General features: G+C 35.1%; 2 protein-coding genes across 7 annotated transcripts in view; one reads left to right on the top strand and one right to left on the bottom strand.

The window, feature by feature from the left end:
* The window catches only part of CRLF3 (cytokine receptor like factor 3), a 59,640-nt gene that overhangs the window by 33,772 nt on the left and 5,777 nt on the right, over positions 1-20,091 (top strand). For 3 of the 4 annotated variants that reach the window (XM_088802058.1, XM_074320096.2, XM_019750708.3), the window contains 2 exons: positions 2,513-2,625; positions 2,851-4,300. In XM_088802058.1, coding sequence (XP_088658184.1) covers positions 2,513-2,625; positions 2,851-3,107 — 370 coding nt within the window. In that variant the 3' untranslated portion in view covers positions 3,108-4,300. Of the gene's footprint in view, positions 1-2,512; positions 2,626-2,850; positions 4,301-20,091 lie in introns of those variants that run through there. The other variant, XM_088802059.1, reaches the window with a different exon arrangement.
* The window catches only part of SUZ12 (SUZ12 polycomb repressive complex 2 subunit), a 37,553-nt gene continuing 28,695 nt past the window's right edge, over positions 11,234-20,091 (bottom strand). For all 3 annotated transcript variants that reach the window (XM_019750705.3, XM_019750706.3, XM_074320095.2), the window contains 7 exons: positions 19,408-19,585; positions 17,858-17,949; positions 17,514-17,657; positions 16,878-17,035; positions 16,276-16,474; positions 15,744-15,823; positions 11,234-13,573 (listed from right to left, as the gene is read on the bottom strand). In XM_019750705.3, the coding sequence (XP_019606264.1) occupies positions 13,228-13,573; positions 15,744-15,823; positions 16,276-16,474; positions 16,878-17,035; positions 17,514-17,657; positions 17,858-17,949; positions 19,408-19,585 (1,197 nt within the window). In that variant the 3' untranslated portion in view covers positions 11,234-13,227. The remainder of the gene's footprint in view (positions 13,574-15,743; positions 15,824-16,275; positions 16,475-16,877; positions 17,036-17,513; positions 17,658-17,857; positions 17,950-19,407; positions 19,586-20,091) is intronic.

Below are 20,091 nucleotides of genomic sequence, written 5' to 3'. Positions count from 1 at the left end.
CCCCACATCAGGTGAGACAGATATCATTCCCTTGAGCAGCCATGTGAAAAGCAGACACACCAGAGGCATGTTCTACTCTTCTTCCTCCCTCTCAAGGGAGAGAAGTCTTGAGTTATGTGCCTTTTCCTGATCATGCCAAGTTGTGCTGGCTACAGGATGCCACCCTTCCTTTTCTTTGGTTTCAGCAGCATTCAGGCCTCCACAGTATGCCAGTTCCTTCAGTGCTCCAAATGCGGTGCCACAGAAACCAATCCTTCGGGCAGTCCTCCATAGAGATGGAATGCTGGACCCACTCTCCACTCCTCTCTCCCCCTCCTGAAGGAAAAGTCAGAGGCTGGGGTGTTCTTGCCTGGTACTGAGCTGTGATAGTTTGGGAGCGGGGCTGACATGGGGAAAGTGAAATTGCTTTTCCTACCCATTTCAATGCAGCTGTTTTCAGCTTTGTCCTCCCTTGGGGTAGTACAACTTCTTAACTGGATGCTGGAAATCTCATGAAGATATTTTGGTCTGTATTTCATTGTTAAAGCAGTGTTTCTGTGGTAGATGAGGACTCATACTTACTATTTTGCCACATTGCTGACATCACTCTCCTCCTCTCCATACTTATTTAGTTTGCTGGTTTAGGAGTGAAAAGACTTTAGAAATCAGCCTACATGTTTATTATGATTGTGCATGTTTGTCACTTTATAATGAAAGACATTTTCAGGCCACATTGAATATATATAATCACATCTCTCCTTGGTAAAGCTACATTTTGTTCCTCGCTCATTTTTCTTTTCCTGTCCTTGCAAAGTCTGGCTTTCTGGAATGGAGGAAAAGATGAGTCTGGTAATAGGAATATAGGTTGACCTTTATATCTGTCCAGATTTTCTATTTCTAGAGTACATGATGACGTATTATTTGAGCCTAAACACAAAAGGAAATGCTTAAACTTTCCACATATACAGTTCTCCAAGCAAAATGTGTTCATAACGATTTATCTTTTTTTTTTTTGAAAAAAAGATTTTTATTGGGGAAGGGGAACAGGACTTTATTGGGGAACAGTATGTACTTCCAGGCCTTTTTTTTCCAAGTCAAGTTGTTGTCCTTTCAATCTTAGTTGTGGAGGGTACAGCTCAGCTCCAGGTCCAGTTGCCGTTGCTAGTTGCAGGGGGCGCAGCCCACCATCCCTTGCGGGAGTCGAACCGGCAACCTTGTGGTTGAAAGGACACATTCCAACCAACTGAGCCATCCGGGAGCTCAGTGGCAGCTCAGTGGCAGCCCAGCGGCAGCTCAGCACAAGGTGCCGTGTTCAATCTTAGTTGCAGGGGGCGGAGCCCACCATCCCTTGCCGGACTTGAGGGATTGAAATGGCAACCTTGTGGTTGAGAGCCCACTGGCCCATGTGGGAATCGAACCAGCAACCTTCGGAGTTAGGAGCATGGAGCTCTAACCGCTTGAGCCACCAGGCCGGCCCGATTTATCTTTTTTAAAGTCTATCGTGACTTATTTTAAAGGCTTTAAATATTTGATAAATAGAAATCAAATCATTGCATAGACTCTCATATTGAAAGTTTAGCTGGTGGCAGTATTAGTCCAATTAATTATAATGGCAAATATGACAAGTTTTGTACATATCTAGAGCCAGAATATAAAATAGAACTGCAGTGTCACAGCTGTAAGTAGTTAACAGACTGTAGTCAAAATGCCTGAGTGCATCCGTGTTTCACCACTCAACCACATTACCAGGGTCGGGTTATTTAGCCTTATTTCAATCTTATTTTTTCTTTTGTGCCTCAGTTTCCTCATGTATTAAATGGGTATGATAGTAATACCACCTACCTCATAGGTTATATGACTTGAATGAGATGATTTATAGACAGATAAAAAATTTTTAGAAGAGTACCTGAAATTTAGAAAGTACTGAATCATTGTTAGCTATTATTAAGAGCCGTTGTTTTGAGACGGCTTTTATATATATATACATATATATATATATATTCTTTTTTTTTTTTTTTAATTGGGGAAGGGGAACAGGACTTTATTGGGGAATAGTGTGTACTTCCGGGACTTTTTTTTTTCCCCCAAGTCAAGTTGTTGTCCTTTCAGTCTTAGTTGTGGAGGGCGCAGCTCAGCTCCAGGTCCAGTTGCCATTGCTAGTTGCAGGGGGCACAGCCCACTATCCCTTGCGGGAGTCGAGGAGTTGAACTGGCAACCTTGTGGTTGTGAGCCCGTGTTCCAGCCAACAACTGAGCCATCCGGGAGGCAGCTCAGCTCAAGGTGCCATGTTCAATCTTACTTGCAGGGGACAGAGCCCACCATCCCTTGCGGAACTCGAGGAATTGAACTGGCACCTTTGTGGTTGAGAGCCCACTGGCCCATGTGGGAATCGAACCGGCAGCCTTCCGAGTTAGGAGCACGGAGCTCTAACCGCCTGAGCCACCGGGCCGGCCCTTGAGATGGCTTTTTAAACTTAGTAACTTAGATATCATGTTAAAGAAAAGATTAAATGACCCTTCTACCTTATTTACAGAGTTGAAACTGTGGGACAGCCTGACAAAAGAGACAGTATAGGAGTGTGTGCAGAGAAACAGAATGGATATGACTCTCTGCAGCGGGACCAAGCGGTGTGCATCAGTACAAACGGTAAGAGATAAATGCAATTCTGAAGTGTTATTAAAGCTTTATCTTTTTCTTCTGCCATGAAGATGCAGGTTAATTAACATATTCAAATGTATTATCTTTGACCAGTTGGCATTCCAAACTGTTTTCTTTATCTGAATTAGGAAATTGATTGTTACCAATAATCTAGAGTGTTTCAATTCTTAGTTATTGCTCACATGTAAATGACTCTTTACCTTAACATTTTAGGTGCAGTTTTTGTAAATGGAAAAGAAATGACTAATCAGTTGCCCGCCGTTACTTCTGGGTCCACTGTCACATTTGACATTGAAGCTGTGACTCTAGGATCCACCAATAATAATGAAGGCGGAAACTTCAAGCTTCGAGTAACTATTAGCTCAAATAACAGAGAAGTGGTTTTTGATTGGTTACTTGATCAATCTTGTGGTTCTCTTTACTTTGGATGCTCCTTTTTCTATCCTGGATGGAAAGTGTTGGTGTTCTAGATATTTGGGTGATTGGCTTTGGTTTGCAGGGTTTTAATGTAGCTGTCCTCAGTCCAGTTTAGTTGTAATTGATTAAAAAAATATATTGTTAGATTCATCTCTCAGTTAAGCCATTGGAAATGGAAATTTACTGGATTTATTTTGGGATAGTTTAGCAATGAGACTTCAATATTATGGATAAGACCATATGCAGTCCATTTTATTTTTAGTACAGTGTTACTTAAAATATCACTATAAAAATCAAATTGGCTTTTAAAACGAGGAGATACAGAAAGCCCTATACCTTTCCACTGTACTTCTTTTTAAAGTTGGTTATTAGAACAGAAAAACTTAATGTAACATTATTTTATTAAACCCCATCTTCTAAGGGTCCAAGCCATGTAAGACTTCAGTATACAACAGAAGTAGACCAGATAGACCTAAGAGTTCTGTAATATACATTCACTTGTGTGCTCGCCACATGAGTGTTGAATATGCTCTCCATATTCAGGTATTTGTAAGCAGTATTGAATTTTATCTCATGTTCGGTAATCTTTAAGTCCTAAAAGTATAATTTTTGCCTTTTTTGAAATTACCGACAAATGTCTACAATAGGCAAAGTATTTTTTGTTCTCTTGCAATCTAATTCACGATAGGCTAGAGGATTTTTACAGGGTAAAACTACTTATGCAAGTAGTATGCACAGCAGTGTTAGCCATTCACATGTATGTAATCTGTACATACATGTGCATATCCAGCCGCAGCGATATGCATGTTACTATTCGTAGGGTATGAGCTGCAGTTCAGTTCAATGTCAGTTTTATAAGTGGTCTTTTAGTGGACCAAGCAAACATAGGGTAAATACTTGACCTATTTTTTTGAAACTTAAATTTGTGTAAAATATTTATTTGAAGGACCTACTTAGTATGTAAAAATGATTATCTTAACTTGCTATATACCAGCTTCAGATTTTTTTTTATGTGAATTTTTTTTTCTTTTTCATTTTTAACAGTAGAAAAGTGGAAAAGGAAGCTTGGTATTTTTGTAAGATAATTTATTTGGGGATTCAAACTCCCTGTTAGACAATCATGACCTTTTACCCTTGCATTTTTATATATAAGTCGTCTTTCACTTGTTTAGTGATTGTTAAGATGTGCTAGAATGTAGATGCCTCCTCCAGCTGTCTGACACAAAATAAAAAACTGAAAGTTAAATGTGTGCATTTTTTTCTTCTGTGAGACTTGATAAATCCAATTTTAATCTTTACTTTTAAGTAGAGCGAGAAAAGTGTTTCTTGTGGCTCCACTCATTTTAATTCAGATATCATTGTAACTTGTGAAGTTACTTGTACTTATATTCTGTATCTGATACCAAGCATAGTAGCTCATACATAATACGTGCACAATAAATGTTTGACTGAATGTAGATGAGTTATTTTCTCCAGAATGTCATCTCATTCCATTCATTCAGCAAATATTTATTGAACATCTTCATTTCTTATCTTTGGTAGGAGAATGGCATCTTAAATTTGTACCTATACAGCCTGCCTGTTCATAGACGTGACTTAAACCTAACTTAATTTTAGACAGGAGTGGGTTTTAATATTTTGAACTCTGAAACTAATTTAAATATATTTTTTTATATTTGATATTTTTTCCCTTGTAATATGAACTGAAAATTTTGTTAAAAGCCAAGTCATCCTGTTTAAACATAAAGGAACCTGGCATTCCAAATCTGTTTGTGTGCTTGCAGGGACAAGAGAGGCTGGGTGATGATAATGGTAATAAGAATTGATATTTATTGAGCCCCTACTATGTGCTGGGCACAATGCTAAATTTTCAAATTGTCTCATTTAATCCACATATCATACTAATGATACTGTTACTTTCTACTTTACAGATGAGAAAACTGAGGCTCAAAAGATGTATACTATGCATAATTTGTCTAAGGTCATGACTAAAAACTACTTAGGATTATAGCCCAGACCTGTTTCACTCTGGAGCCACAGCTCTTAACCATTGTGTTCCTGAAAGGAGTGGACACTAAGGGGAAAGCCCCAGATGTAGATAATAACCAACCATGGGATAAATGCTAGAAAATGCAGGAGTAGCACTGAGGAAGGAATGACTGAGTGTGCCCAAAGATCTCAGGGAGCAAAGTAGATCTTAAAAGATGAGTAGAAATTTGATAAGCTCAGAACTGGCATTTGAAGCAGAAGGGAAACAATTTGCAGTCACGATGGAAATAAGAAGACTGTTTTAGGGCATCTCCCAGTATCATGGTGGCGGCAGTGGTATGTGAGAAGGCAGTGAATGTCTCAGGGGTGCAAAGAAGTTGCATGTTTTCTAGTTTTTTTCAACTTCCAAACTGATTTCCATGGGGGCTGTACTCTTTACATTCCCTCTAGCAATGTGTTCTTTGAATCCTCCCCGTATTTGTCACTGTTTTTAACTTTAGCCTTTTTGACAAATGTGTGGTGATATCTCATTGTGGTTTTAATTTGCATTTCTCTAATGGCTAATGATGTTGAACATCTTTTTACATGTTCATTTACTATCAGTAAAGTTTTAATAGTTGTGTATTCTAGATATTAGTACATTGTTGGGATGTGGTTTGCAAATATCTTGTCTGTAGCTTGACTTTTCATCCATTACCAGACTTTTTTCCAGAGCAAAAATTTCTAATTTTGATGTTCAATTTATCAACTTTTCCTTTTATGGATCAGACTTTTGCTGTCAAGTCTAAGAACTTTTTGTTTAGCCCTAGATCCCAAAGATTTTCTCGTTTTTTTCCTACAAGTTTTTATAGTTTAACATCTTACATTTAAGTCTCTGATCCATTTTGATTTAATTTTCGTGTAAGATGTGAGACTTATGTTAAAGTTTATTTGGGAACATATCTGTTCATATAGATGTCCAGTTGCTCCAGCACCATTTGTTGCAAAGGCTATGTTTCCTCCATTGAATGTCTTTTGCACCTTTGTCAAAAATCAGTTGGGCATATTTGTATGGGTCTATTTCTGGGTTCTCTGTTCTGTTCCATTGATCTATGGATCTATCCTTCTGCCATTACCACACAGTATGATTACTGAGCTACATAATGTTTTTAAATCAGGTAGACTGATTCCTCTCTTAGTCATCATTTTCAAAATTGTTTTAGCTATTCCAGTTCCGTTGTCTTTCTATATAGATTTTAGAATAATCTTTATCTACAAAACATCTTGCTGGGATTTTGATAGAAAATTGGGTTAAACCTGTATATCAATTTGGGGAGAATTGACATCTTTATTATGTGGAGTTTTCCAATCCATTAACACAGTATATTTCTCCTACTTAGACCTTTGATTTCTTTCATCAGCATATTACAGTTTCCAGCATATAACGTCTGCACATTTTGTTACATTGGCGTGTTAGTAAGTGGTATTATATTTTTAATTTTGGTTTCCCCATGCTCATTCCTAATATATAGAATTGATCTTTGTATGTATGCTGCCAAATTGATAAACTCACTTCCCCTCCCCCACCTGAGATTTCTTCTTCGATTTTCTAGAAATGTTTAGTTTCTGAGTGTTTTTGGATCTTTTCCTGTTATCTTTATTATTGAGTTCTAGTTTGATTATATTACGTTTGGAGAACACACTCTGTGATTTCAGTTCTTTTAAATTTATGAGGTTTATGTCCCAGGATATAGGCAATCTTGGTATATGTTCTGTGAGTACTCGAAAAGACTATATTCTACTGTTAATGGGTGGAATATTTTACAGATGTAGATTAGATCCTGTGGCTTGGTGGTGGTGTAGAGTTCTACTATATCCTTTCTAATTTTGTCTAGTTGCTCTATCAATTCTTGAGAGGGAGATGTTGAAGTCTCCAATTATAATTGTAGATTTGCCTATTTCTCCTTTCAATTCTATCAGTTTTTGACTCACAGCTTTTGCAGCTTGTTTTATGAATACACACTTAGGATTTCTGTATCTTCTTGGTGGATTGTCCACTTTACCATAACGTCCCTCTCTGTCTCAGGTAATTTTTCTTGGCTCCAAAGTCTACTTTATCTGATAACCTAGCCTCTGATTGTTTGCATAATACATATTTTTCTATCCTCCTCCTTTCAACTTGTCTATATTGTTATATTTGGAGTTTCTTGTAGGCAACATATAGTTGGGTCATGGTTTTGTTAGTGTTCTTTTGTTTAATTTACTGTCAATCTGTTTTATTTGGTCGATTTAGACCATTTACATATAATGTTATTGACTATAACATAATCTTAAGTCTGCCTTTTTTTTTTCCTGTTTGTTCTCTCTGGCTTTTCTCTGCTTTCCTTTTTCTGCATTCCTGTGGGTTACCTGAATATATTTTAGAATTCCATTTTGATTTATGTATGTTTGTGAGAGTCTTTGTATAGCTTCTTTAGTAGTTCTAGGTATTTATACATATGTATATATAATACATACATATGTAATGTACATGTATACATTATGTATGTACATTTATATGTACATTATATATGTCATGTACACATATTACTTATCCATGTGTGTGCTTGTGTCTTTTCAGTGTATTGGTGTCATCATTTTACCAGTCCAAGTGACATATAGAATCCTCATCTATCTTTATTCTTCCCCCTTTTACAACATAATTTTCTTTCCATTTTCTCTACATAGATCTAGAACCACATCAGACAATGTTGTAACTTTTGCTTCAAGCGTATTTCAGAAAACTGAAGGAAAGCCTATTTTATTTACCTATATTCTGCTTCCCATATTTTTTCTTCCTTCATGATTGTCCAAGGTTGCTTTTTGTATCATTTCCTTTCTGTTTAGAGAACGTTTAGCTATTCTTTTAGGGTAAGTCTGCTGGCGAAAAATTCTCTTAGTTTTCTTTCATCTGAGAATGTCTTGATTTCCTCTTCATTCCTGAAGGTTATTTTCACTGAAGATAGGATTAAGGGTTGACAGTTCTTTTCTTTCAATGCTTGAAAAATGTCATGCTACTTCCCATGGTTTCTGATGAAAAATCTATCATTCCAATTGTTTTTCCTTATAAAGTGTCATTTTCCTCTGGTTGCTCTATCTATAGTTTTTAGAAACTTAATGATATGTCTTTGCATGGATTTCTTTGGGGTTCTTGTTTTCCTCAGCTTTCTGGAATCTTCAGGTTTATGTCTCTTGCCAAATTTGATAAGATTACAGCCATTATTTCAATTGTTTTTTCAGTCCTGTCCTTTTTCCACTCCTTATGGGACTCTACTGATGTAACTTTTACATCTTTTGTATACTCCCACTGATTCCTGAGATTGTTTTTTTATTTTTTATTGGGAAATATTGGAGAACAGTGTGTTTTTCCAGGACCCATCAGCTCCATGTTGTTGTTTTTTTTCAATGTAGTTTTGGGGGGTGCAGCTCACTGGCCAATGTGGGCATCGAACCGGCGACCTTGGTTATGAGCACTGCGCTATTAACCACTGAGCCAACCGGCCACCCGTTTATTTTTTTGTCTGTTTTGTGTTGTTAAAATTAGGTGATTTTGTCGTATCTCACAGTTCACTGCTTCTTTCCTGTCACCTCCATTCTACTGTTGGGCCCATCTACTGTTATTTTATTGTATTTTTCAGTTCTAAAATGTCTGTTTATCTCTTTACATTTTCTATTTCTCTGCTAAGACTTTCTGTATTTGCTGAGGCTATTCATTTTCTCATGTTTCAAGTGTTCATAATTGTTCACTGAAACATTTTTATCATGGTTGCTGTGATGGTTAGTCTTCTGTGTCTATTTGACTGGCCAAAGGGTATATCCAGGTAGGTAAGCATTATTTCTGAGCGTGTCTGTGAGGGTGTTTCTGGAAGAGATTATCATTTGAATCGATGGATTGAGAAAAGCAGATCGTCCTCCCCAATGTGGGTGAGCATCATCCAATCTGTTGAGGGCCTGAATAGAACAAAAATGCAGAATGTTGAATTCATTCTCTGCTTGCTAGGCTGGAACATGGATTTCCTCCTGCCTTTGTCACTCCTAGTTCTAGACTTTATATCTGACTGGAATCTAGGCTCTCCGGCCATTGAATCATGCCACTGGCTTTCCTGGGTTCCCACCTTGCAGACAGATTGTGGGACTTATCAGCCTCCATTATCTTGTGTGTGTTCTGTTTTTCTGGAGAAAATACAGTTGTTTTAAAAGCTTTGTCAGATAATTCTAGTATCTTTTTCAGCCTAGTGTTGGCATCTGTTGTATTTCTTCAGTTTGATCTTTCTAGTTCTTGGTGTGATGATTTTCTATTGAAATGTGTGGATGTTTGTGTTGTTGAATCTGGATCTTATTTAAATCTTTTGTCAGCTGGCTTTTTGACACCACACCAGCAGAGGATTGAGGGGAGCGGCTCTGCCTCATTACTGCCACATGGAAGTAGACATGTAGCTCCCACTCAGCCTCCACTGACAGCCAAGAAGAGACTGCTTGTTGCTGTTGCTTTGGTATGGGAGTTCCGGCTCCCTATATAATCTCTACTGATACTGCATTTGGAGTGGCCCCCACTTTAGGCAATGGTGCAAGTCCTGACTCTCCACCAGGTTTTTTTTTTTTTTTTAAACAACCCCATCAGAGAGGGGGACAGGTGCCTTTTACTGCTCGTGTGGGTGAAGTCCAGTTTCTTCTGTCATCGCAGGGTACTACTGGTAGGTCCTCATCACTGTCTGGTGAGGTGAAATTCCTGTCTGCCTGCTTGGCCGGTAGGAGAAATTCCTAAAGATGGAATTGTTATGGCAAAGGTTAAGTGCATTGTGGTTTTAATAAAGTACCAGACTACTTTCTCTAGAAGTTGTATCAATTTATTTTTCCACCAGAAATGTCTTGAGTGCCCATTTCCCCATTTCTTGCCAACAGTGTTATTAGCAAACTTCCATCTTTAACAAGCTGAATCCACCTTTTTTGATCTTATTCCTTCCGTTTTCTGGTAACTTGTCTTAGGTCTTTTCTGTCTCTTCCTATCAGTCTATTATCTTGCTCAACCTTCCCATCTAGTCTCCCTGAAATTCTTCCTTTGCCTACCTCTTGCTGTGGCCCCATTTTTCACATACTGCGATAAATCTCTCCAGCTCATTTTCCATTTAATAAACTCATTAAACCTGTTTTCTATCACTCAACTCCCTTGAAGTTGCCATTTTATTCGTTTTCTGTGTTACGGGATGGCTTCATCACTGATTATCAGTGCGCTTTCACTCCTTTATACTGCAACACCAACAATTACTTCTTGGGCACTACCTGGATTTTTACAATAGCATCCTAATGAGTCTCCTTATGTAAAGCTTCTCCCCTCCCAAATTCTTATGGCTGTGGCTCACCTAAAACACAAATTTGTTGGTGTCATATCTGTGCAGTAAATCTCCAAATACTTCCTACCTCCTGAAATCCAAATTTTTAGCATGGCACGTAAAGCCCTCATCATGTCACCAACTAAGACCATTAGGCAGTACTAAGGTCAGTGAGGACTTAGAGTCAAGTGCTTAAAAGAAATGCACATAGTGAACTTTGGAAAAATAGGGGCACTCAGCTCAAAGAATACACAGCAGCATGTGTACAGACAACACACTAACAGCAGTAAATAAAGCAAGAACAACTGAACTGTCAACTCTTCTGTAAAGTTTTCTCCAACTCTTCTAGAGTTAACTTCAACTACAGATCTCATGGAATGTAGTATATAATTTTATTACACATAATTACTTTATAACTATCATTTGTATCCCACTCTATCCTGAGCTTTTTTAAAGCCAAGGTAAATTCTTTCATTAAAAATGAAAAAAAAAAAAAAATATTCCACAACCAAAGATGGATAGCTGTTAACTAATATTGACATTCTGAATTATAAATTTAAAATATATATTACTATAAATAATATAACACACTAGTGGAAACTTATGTCACTAAAACTGAAAACAGGTTTCACCATTTTTTGTTTTTGCGCTTTTTTTTGTTTCTTTTTTTTGGCTTAAAGCAAGACATTTATTTCTCACAGTTTTGGAGGCTAGGAAGTCCTTTCTTCATTTCTTATTAGCTCTGACCGATGGTTGTACTTCTGGATCCTTACAATCCTAGACAAGCCAAAGTTTTAATGTACACATTAACAATGCATAAAATTAAAAAAAACAAATCAAAACAGAATACAGCTTTTATATTATTGAACTTTATGTACAAAATCATTTGATTTCAAATAAACATTTAATGTAAAAACAAACGTTCTTTTAAACTGAATTTTTTTTACATCTACTGTACCATTCAAATGCTTTATCATCTTACATGATTTCTTCAAAATCTCTTATCAAGGGTACATATAGAAAAGCATTTTTTTATAAATAGAAACAAAGGGATTTTTTTCAGCTTTTATTATAAGATGACATAAAAAGTTTACTCAACAGAAGTAATTTCATTACTATTTGGGGGAGGGAATCACCAACTTTTTGTGCAAACAATGCTAGCCTTCTTTTAAGCATTAAGAGCATAACTGCTTAGGAAATGACATAAGCAATAATTCTACACCTACATCTCCCCTAAAATAATCTATTTTTATTTTTTACATATGTGCACAGCTTTAGCAAATTAAAGCCCGAGAGAAATGCTCAAAATCCACTATCCCAGAGGCATGATCAGAGTTTACTATAACTCATCATTTGGAGAGCTTACCAATTAAGGAGTCTGTAATGAAGCTGCAGTTTCCCTCTTTCCTATTTTTTTTTTAACACAAAAACCAATGACTAAGAACTTAATACTGGATGACAAATCACATCCACACTATTAGTTAAATAGCCTCACAGTTAAACACATCTTAAAGACCAATCAAATCAGTATTTACATTTTATAAATTTCTGAAGACACCATTAGAAAGCTTATATATCCCTTCAATAAACAAAATAGGGAACTGCATCTGATGGTGGTGGAATGAAATTAAAAAATTAAAAATACCTGTATTTACAGCAGCATTGATCCTTTATAAATAAAGAATATGAAAATGCAATTATCTTTAAGGATAATAAAAAATTGAGGTGATGTTACTCAACCACAGTGCTTGGAGTTGGAATAAAAATCTATTGGTGCTTGTTAATGTGCCAGTAGTGAAACCACTTCCCGTTGGAGAAAATCCAACTGCAAATATGTGCATGAAACACATACAACACAGGGCAAAATTACTCAAAACGATTCAAGTCAGCTTATCTGTATTGGATATCCTAACTGTGAAATACATTACAAAGACATCCTTGCAAACAAAAAGAAGTTATAACATTTTCTAGTTCATTTTTATAGAACATTTCTTCCCTTGAAAAGTGGCATCTTAAAAATCTCCAACTTGTCCTCCCCTTGGTTTACAATCCTAATGAAAAGATGTGGACAGCTTAATTTTCCATGTGCTTTCCTAAATGGGGGGGGGGGGGGGACCAAAACAGCAAAACGTTCAAGTTTAAAAACACATACTGGGTGAGCAATGCACTAAAATTATCCACATAAAAACATGGTAAGTAACTTTATAAACCAACGTGACATTTCACTGTTGAATGTGAAAAATTAACATCTTCTCAAACAGGCCTAAGATGAAGAAGTGCTACTTTAAAATTGTAAAATGAACTTATGCAATGCAAAATCTCTTATGTGTTGTAATTTTTCACTTCCAATTGATAAATGATTTCAAAATCAAGGATCAAGGTTTTGACTGCAAATAGTAATGCAACATAATTTCAGAAAAATCTTCAATTTTTAAAAAAGCGAATCACATTCCAATTTTCCCTCCCCAAGAAAATGTCTCACAATTACAAAGTAGAAAAACAGCCAGTCACAAATGCAAAAAACATTATAATATATGAAATAATTTCAAGATTAATTTAATATATTTCATAAGACAATTGTTGAAGTTAAAAATACTTTCTTTGAAGTATTGCTTTTCATGCTCAAACAAAGAGAATGTTTTAATGACATCAATAAAACTGACATACATGTAACGCTGCATAATGAAGTAGAACCCTGATACATATTATCCTTGTTGAAATCATTTAGTTCATCTAACCAGTGCCTGTTTGAAACCTACGATTAAAACACAAAAAGAAAACTGAACTCCCTAGAATGCAATTTCAGTGTTTGTCCATAAAATGGGTTTAGGCCTTTTCAGAGTTTTTGTTTCTTGCTCTGTTTTGAAACCCCTGAGACACCATCTGTTTCCAAAGCTTTCTCTTTTGAGTTAATTTCACTAAATCCATTTGCTGTCCCATTTTGTTCTTCAGTGATTTCTTCATTTGCAGGGGAAGCAGATTCTCCTTTTTCTAATTTTTGCTGCATTTCACGGAGCTTGGTGACAGCTTTATCTATTGACATTATACTAATAAGATTAAAGTCATGCATGCTGACTAGATGAAGCATGAAGTTTCGACATAAATTCTTCTTAATTATTTTCTGTCCATAGTTTTCTACAAACAGCATACAGGCATGATTCATTTGATTGTCAGCAATAAACCTATTTAATAAAAACAACACAAAACATCAATAGCGACACAACGCATTTTTGTCAAATGCAACAGTAATAACCATTATAAAACAATAAGACTATATCCAAATCTAGTAAATGATGATTTAGCAAGTAGTAAAACTATAGTGAATCTGAGATTCTATCACCTGAATGATCTTACCACTTAAAAAATTTGAAGAGATTTAATTTAACCAGAGTTTAAATAGACGTCATCTGTTTTTCCTAATGAAATTACAAATGGCAGTATTAAAAGTATATTTTCTCTTGTCAGCACCAGTAAAGGGGGTAGTGTGTATATAGAGTTAATGAAAGCATTAACTCTATATACACACTACCCCCTTTACTCTCTCCCTTGATCTTGACAGACTTTCCTAATTCAGAAGCAGTGTTTCTCTGTATTTTTAGTTCATGGTAAAGCTCTGAAAAAAATGAACACATCACAACAAATGTGGTACAGTATGGTTGTGTTAGCACAAAGTCAATAGGGTGTATATACAATGAATAAACTGAGAGAACCAAATAGGAGAATGGCTGCTCAGTTACCCACTAGCGCAGAGTCCAACAGAGTCCATAAGACCTGCTTGCAGGTTTTTAAAAATCCGAATAGTTTACCCAACTACCTGCCATTTTATAATGCCAGTATACAATGAATCCCAATAGTTGTTGTGCTAACAGTTTTAGATCAAGGAGTTAAAATGGAACTCAATAAAGTAATTTAAAATTCTATCTTGAAACTGGCACATCAGGACAAAAGGAAAAACAGATTTAATGTAAGCCTTCACATATATATTTTTACAAATAACTTGAGTTCCCCTAGATCGGGGACCAGACAAAGCCTTTATATTTTCTATAAAAGGATAGATAGTAAATATTTAAGGCTGTGCAAGTCGTATGTAATCTCTATCATTTTTAAAAATTTTTCAATTACATCCAGTATCATATTAGTTTCAGATGTACAGCATATATTAGACATTTATATACTTTATGAAGTGATCACCACCATTTTAAGTCTAGTACCCTCCCGACACTATACATAGTTATTACAATATCATTGACTATATTCCTTATGCTGTACTTTATATCCCTGTTACTGTTTTTATAACTTGCAATTTGTATATCTTATTCCCTCCCTCTTTTTCACCTATTCCCCCAAACCCCTCTCCCATCTGGCAACCATCAAAATGTTCTCTGTATCTACTGAGTTTTTATGTTATTTTTTTTTAGATTCCATATATAAGAGAAATTGTATGGCATCTGTCTTTTTTACAACTCACTAAAAGTGTGAAGACTATTCTTAGCTCAAGGCAGTATACAAAAAAATGGGCCATACACCCAGACATCTGAACTAGAACTTACGTATCAACAACTCTTCACTCCCCAAGAGTAAAGAAACAGAAGTGCTTCCTCCTTCCCATTTATCTCACTTATCGAAAAATAAAGAAACTTTGAATGCTTGTGCTAAAAATGAAAAAACTTTGGATGCCTTCAATGAGGATTTAATAATGAGAAGAAAAATATGTGTATTGACAAGTAAATAGTTCACACAGGGAAGGAGGCAGATCTGCAGGCAAAACAATGCTTTGGAATATATTCTTAACCACAAAGGTACAAGAAATAGGATTGTTCTACCCTGCCCTCTCTGGAATGGTAATAAGACATCAGAAAAGCTACTTATATTTTATTTTGAATAATTAAGCAATATTTTAAAAATTGTGGTAATAACTGTGATAAGCAATTTTCAGGATTTCCAGGAATGTAGCACATGGCATATTATTTTTGTATTCCCTGGCAATAAAAAGAATGAAAATTGGGTCATTGAAACGAAAAGAAACACATTAAAAATAAAAACCTGTTAGAGCTAGCACCTTCCTTATACATTCTTTGAGCATCACCATTTTTCTTTATGCAATTATAATAATTTGGATTAGGATAAGATTTCAGACGTGTTATATCTAAATTAACGGAATTTTATATGAAATGCTTTATTTTTATTTATTTATTTTTATTTCATGTCTTTTAATAACCCATATACAATTACTTGTCTTCTGGTTTGTTGAAGCAATAGGTCATAAGAAATTCTAAGAAAGGTAGATTTGTAGAATTTGAAGCAGCAAAGACTATAAAGGAAATACAATGTTTAAATTTAGAAATACCCTACCCATGCTTCATGACATGGAGATTCCATAGTTTCATCACTTCTTTCTCTCCTTCATTAACATCAGAAAATTCCTCAATTTGCTACAAGAAAAAAGAAAAAATACCGATTAAGTGCAGAATAAATATAACTGGCATTTCTAAGAAAAAATTGTGAGACTGTCAAAAAAGAATTTTTTGTAACTAAAAATACAACTTTTATACAGCAAAGTGGAAATGTTTCTTAAACAACTTCTATTTAAGCAGTAATTTTAAAAAAGGAATTCCTAAGTTATGAAATAGTTACCTATAAATAAAATAAAAGAAGAAAAATACTATGAAGTCTTAAGAAGAAACTGCATTTTCTTTACTTGGTAACTGTTTAAATGACACAACTATAAAAATTACGGATTCCTGAATTCCTTAATTTAGAAAAACGTCCTTTAAGTCAGAAGTTTAATTTATATTAAACAATTAATAGTTTTCAAACAATTATTTCATCAAAAAATTCTAAAATCATTGTCGATGATGATGATGATGATGATGATGATAATTACTGTAATTGTTTTTTCTCTTAGCCATTCAGGATCTTTTTCATCTTCACTGTCTACTTCCATTTCTTGTGGACGGAGAGGTAAACAGGTATCACTATGGAAATATAGACGATTGTGTCCACTACTGTATGTTCGTTGCTGTTCCACTTCTCCATCTTCAGATTCAAGAAATTCAGACATGCTTGCCTTTGTTCGTTTTGGCCTAATGAAAAGAAATGTTGATGTAATATTATTAAGTAACAGGGATAGCGTTCCTTGTATTTCACACCACCCAAATAGATTACATTCCTTTCGCAGGGGTTTCTACCTAGGTGCACACAGAAACCTCCACCAGAATTCTTTAATGCCCCTAACCCCTGCAGCACTAATGGCATTAACATTTAGAATTCAAGAAAAAGCTGTGAGGAGGAAGTGAGAAAACCCAACAGAAACAGGAGCTGGGGAGGGTTATACAGCAGAACACCTCCCCAGAAGCTTAGCTAATACTGAAATAATTAATGACTCCCACCTAAAGAGTGTCTTTTGTCTGGTTCCCCTTGGTTCCTCCAACATTATTAATAAAAATCAGAGAAAAAACTTTTGTTGTATATGATCTTTTTACCTACCTGCACACAAGAATGTGTGTGATAGGCGTTCTCTTCACTGGTCCATTGCGACTAAAAGCAAATCCAGGTTGGCGATGAATATCCTGAGGATTTCCTGCATAGGAGCCATCATAACACTCATTGATAGAAACATCTATCCTAGCACCTTTTGGATGATACTGTAACAAAAATGGCAAGGTGTTTAGGAAAAGAAAATATTAATTATTCTACCCTAAATACCTAGCCCTCATTTTTAATTAATTTAAAAAGTACTATGGGTTCTTAATGTTTTGAAAACTAAAATAAGCCAGGCATACCAGCATGGTGAACAGGAAGTCAGAGAACCTAAGAGTCAAAAAGACCTGTGTTAAAATCCTGGCTATGTCATTTATCGGCTTGGTAACTTTTTACAAATTATTTCTTGTCTGAGCAAGGATCAGGAAATTACCACTTAACTCAAAGAACTGGTGTGGATTACGTGAGTCAATATAGGTGCACTATGCAAATGTGTAAACTCTGAATCATTTGTTGTAATTCATGCATAGAGCAATCCATCATGCAGAAATTTTGGTATTTTGTACAAAGTACAATTTTTGAAAGTCAGATTGTCTTACATATGATATATTATTGGTAAGAAAAAAATGAAAAATAACTTACAACATAATTGAAGATAAATCTGCTATGGCAGAGTTTAAGATGCTTGAGTAAACTATAAAGTTTGCGGCAGTTCAGAGTGCACCAAGGGCAATGTAGGTCATCTCTTGCTTCAGTTTGTTGTCTTGTATTGTTGTTATAAAGGAACTTTAAAACAAAAAAAAAGCAAATCTCCAACTTACACATCTCAAAATATTTTGTTTCAAAATCGCCTTTAAAAAGTTAAAACAATTTAAAAGAAAAATCAAATTAGAGACATTTATTTAAAATCCAAAATATTTCAGATGTAACATGCAAAACAAAGGCATTTCATGATTACTTAAAAAAGAAGGATCAGCTATGTTTACCTGATAAAATATTCTTAATTTTTGTCGGTTTTCATTGGTAGTATCTTTTTCTTTTCTTGTTTGTAGATCTGTAGTCAATGATTCTTTTACAGCTGAAAATATATACTTTTATATTTAATACAAATTGCCTCTAACTAGTGATATAATATTATCTTGTGGAAATAATTAAACATTAAGTTTCACAGAATTCTACCTGTGTATTTAACACAATTTTTGTTCTCACCCTCAAGGTAACAAAACGTAACAATCCCCTTAATCAGCACACCCATTATCAGATAGTAATGATCTTTATTGGAAGGAGCCATACTTCTTAAAAAAACACCTCTTATGTCTAAATCATTATAAAAGTAACCTCAGGTATGTAGTCACTGTAATGTTTTTAACCACTTTGAGGTCATAGTGTGGTTTTGATTGGTCTTTATATTCCTAGGGCAAAGCAGTGAGCAGACATCCACTAAATGTTGGTTTAACAAGTATTAAATAAAAAATGATTATATTAATATTCCAAACCCACAAGATAATCAGCATTAAAATAATTTTGACATAGTTCTTTAGATTTAAAATTTTTTTATTTTCCCTAACATAAGTATTTCATACGTACACTTTCATATAAAACTTTTTTCTGTTTCTTTTAAATTCTTTTACCGACTTGACTGGCTGCAGAGTATTTTGAGACGTGTTTAGACCACAATTTACTTAGGAAATCTTTTTTCTGACACAGGCCATTTGTTATATCTTTTTAATCTGATGCTTATAATGACGTGCACACAATAAATGGACATGAGTGGTCAATGTCAATGACAGCTGTTGTAAGCCTTTTGCCTTCTTTAAACAAACTTAAGATAAAAACACATGGATACTCTTAGGTCAAAGATATTGTTCCTCTCAGGCAGATACAAAATGACAGACCACTGCAACCTGGACCTTAGGCTCAGCAGAGCTAACCCCATTTGTAAATGTTTTTCCTCTTAAATTACTGCAAAATTTAATCTGGTAAAATTCAGGTTATGATGAGCCTCTTTGAGTCCTAAAATTATAAAAACAACTTTGAAATACTGAATTCAGTTCTACAAATATAAACACATACAAAGTTTTACATGAATCATAAAAAGCATACAATCCCAAAGCCCTATAAAGCTGCAATTCCAAAATCTAAAAAGCACTGAAAACCAATCGTTTTCTCATAAGTCTGAGGCAAATTTATTTAGTGGAAAAACTTGTCCTTAATTGACATAAGGCTATCTACAGACCTCATTTGGAGGTCATATAATATGTGGCAAATATATCATGTTTCTAAAAAAAAAAAAAAAAAATTCCCAGGTACATCTAACACAAAGATTTTGCATAAAGGACTGTTGATCTGTAACTTTAACACAAAAGTTTACATTTAATATAGGAGCACCCTAACTTACTATGGCTCATAATTTCTCTCTCTACTAAGTCAAATAATACTTCCCAAAGAATAATTATGGCACAAAAGACAAATAAATTAATCCAAAGCCTAAGTCCTAACTCTGCAAAGCATTATTTTGACAGTAATGTTTTCTTACCAATAGTTTGAGTAGGTTTAACTGAACCAGGCTTGTTTTCTTGATGGAGACTCTCTGAATTTCTAGTGGCAAGAGGCTTGGCAATAGGAGCTGTAGATTTATCATTGGTCTCTCCTGTCCAACGAAGAGTGAATTGCAACGTAGGTCCCTGAGAAAATGTTTCAAATGGAGGCAGCCTCTAAAAAAAAAAAGAAAAAGACGAGTGAAGACTCCACATAATGAACTGAATTTGTATAAAAACAAAAAAATAGTATTTATTATAAGTTAATGTCGATTTGATTTAAATCAACAGATTTTTTTCCTTGGAAACCTAAAATGCCTACAGAGATGGCCAGGCAAGTGAATGTATGGCACAGTAGAGACGCAGTACTGGAGAACCCACGTTGTCTAAAAAAGGCAATAACTTATCAGTAATAGCTGAATTGTTGCCATGTGCAAACATTAGCCCAGCACAGATTTTTAGATTTTTCGAAAGTCAGAAATTCAAGTTCTAATGGGAAAACGTGCCTTTTTTATATGTTGATAATCAATTTAAATGTCTTTAAAAACAAAAAATTGTAGTATCCAAAGCCTCCCAGTTTGCAAACACTTAGATGACCAACTAATTTCTTTTTCCAAATTGAACAATCACAGCAATTAGTTAGTTTTTCTTGACTTCTCTTAGCTTTACTGATGACTACCCTG

The sequence above is a fragment of the Rhinolophus sinicus genome, chromosome 12 (assembly GCF_057876585.1).
Source record: "Rhinolophus sinicus isolate RSI-liver-muscle chromosome 12, RSI-T2T, whole genome shotgun sequence".
NCBI lineage: Eukaryota > Metazoa > Chordata > Mammalia > Chiroptera > Rhinolophidae > Rhinolophus > Rhinolophus sinicus.
Note: the sequence above shows the minus strand (reverse complement) of the source record. Positions and strands in the feature narration are given on the sequence as shown.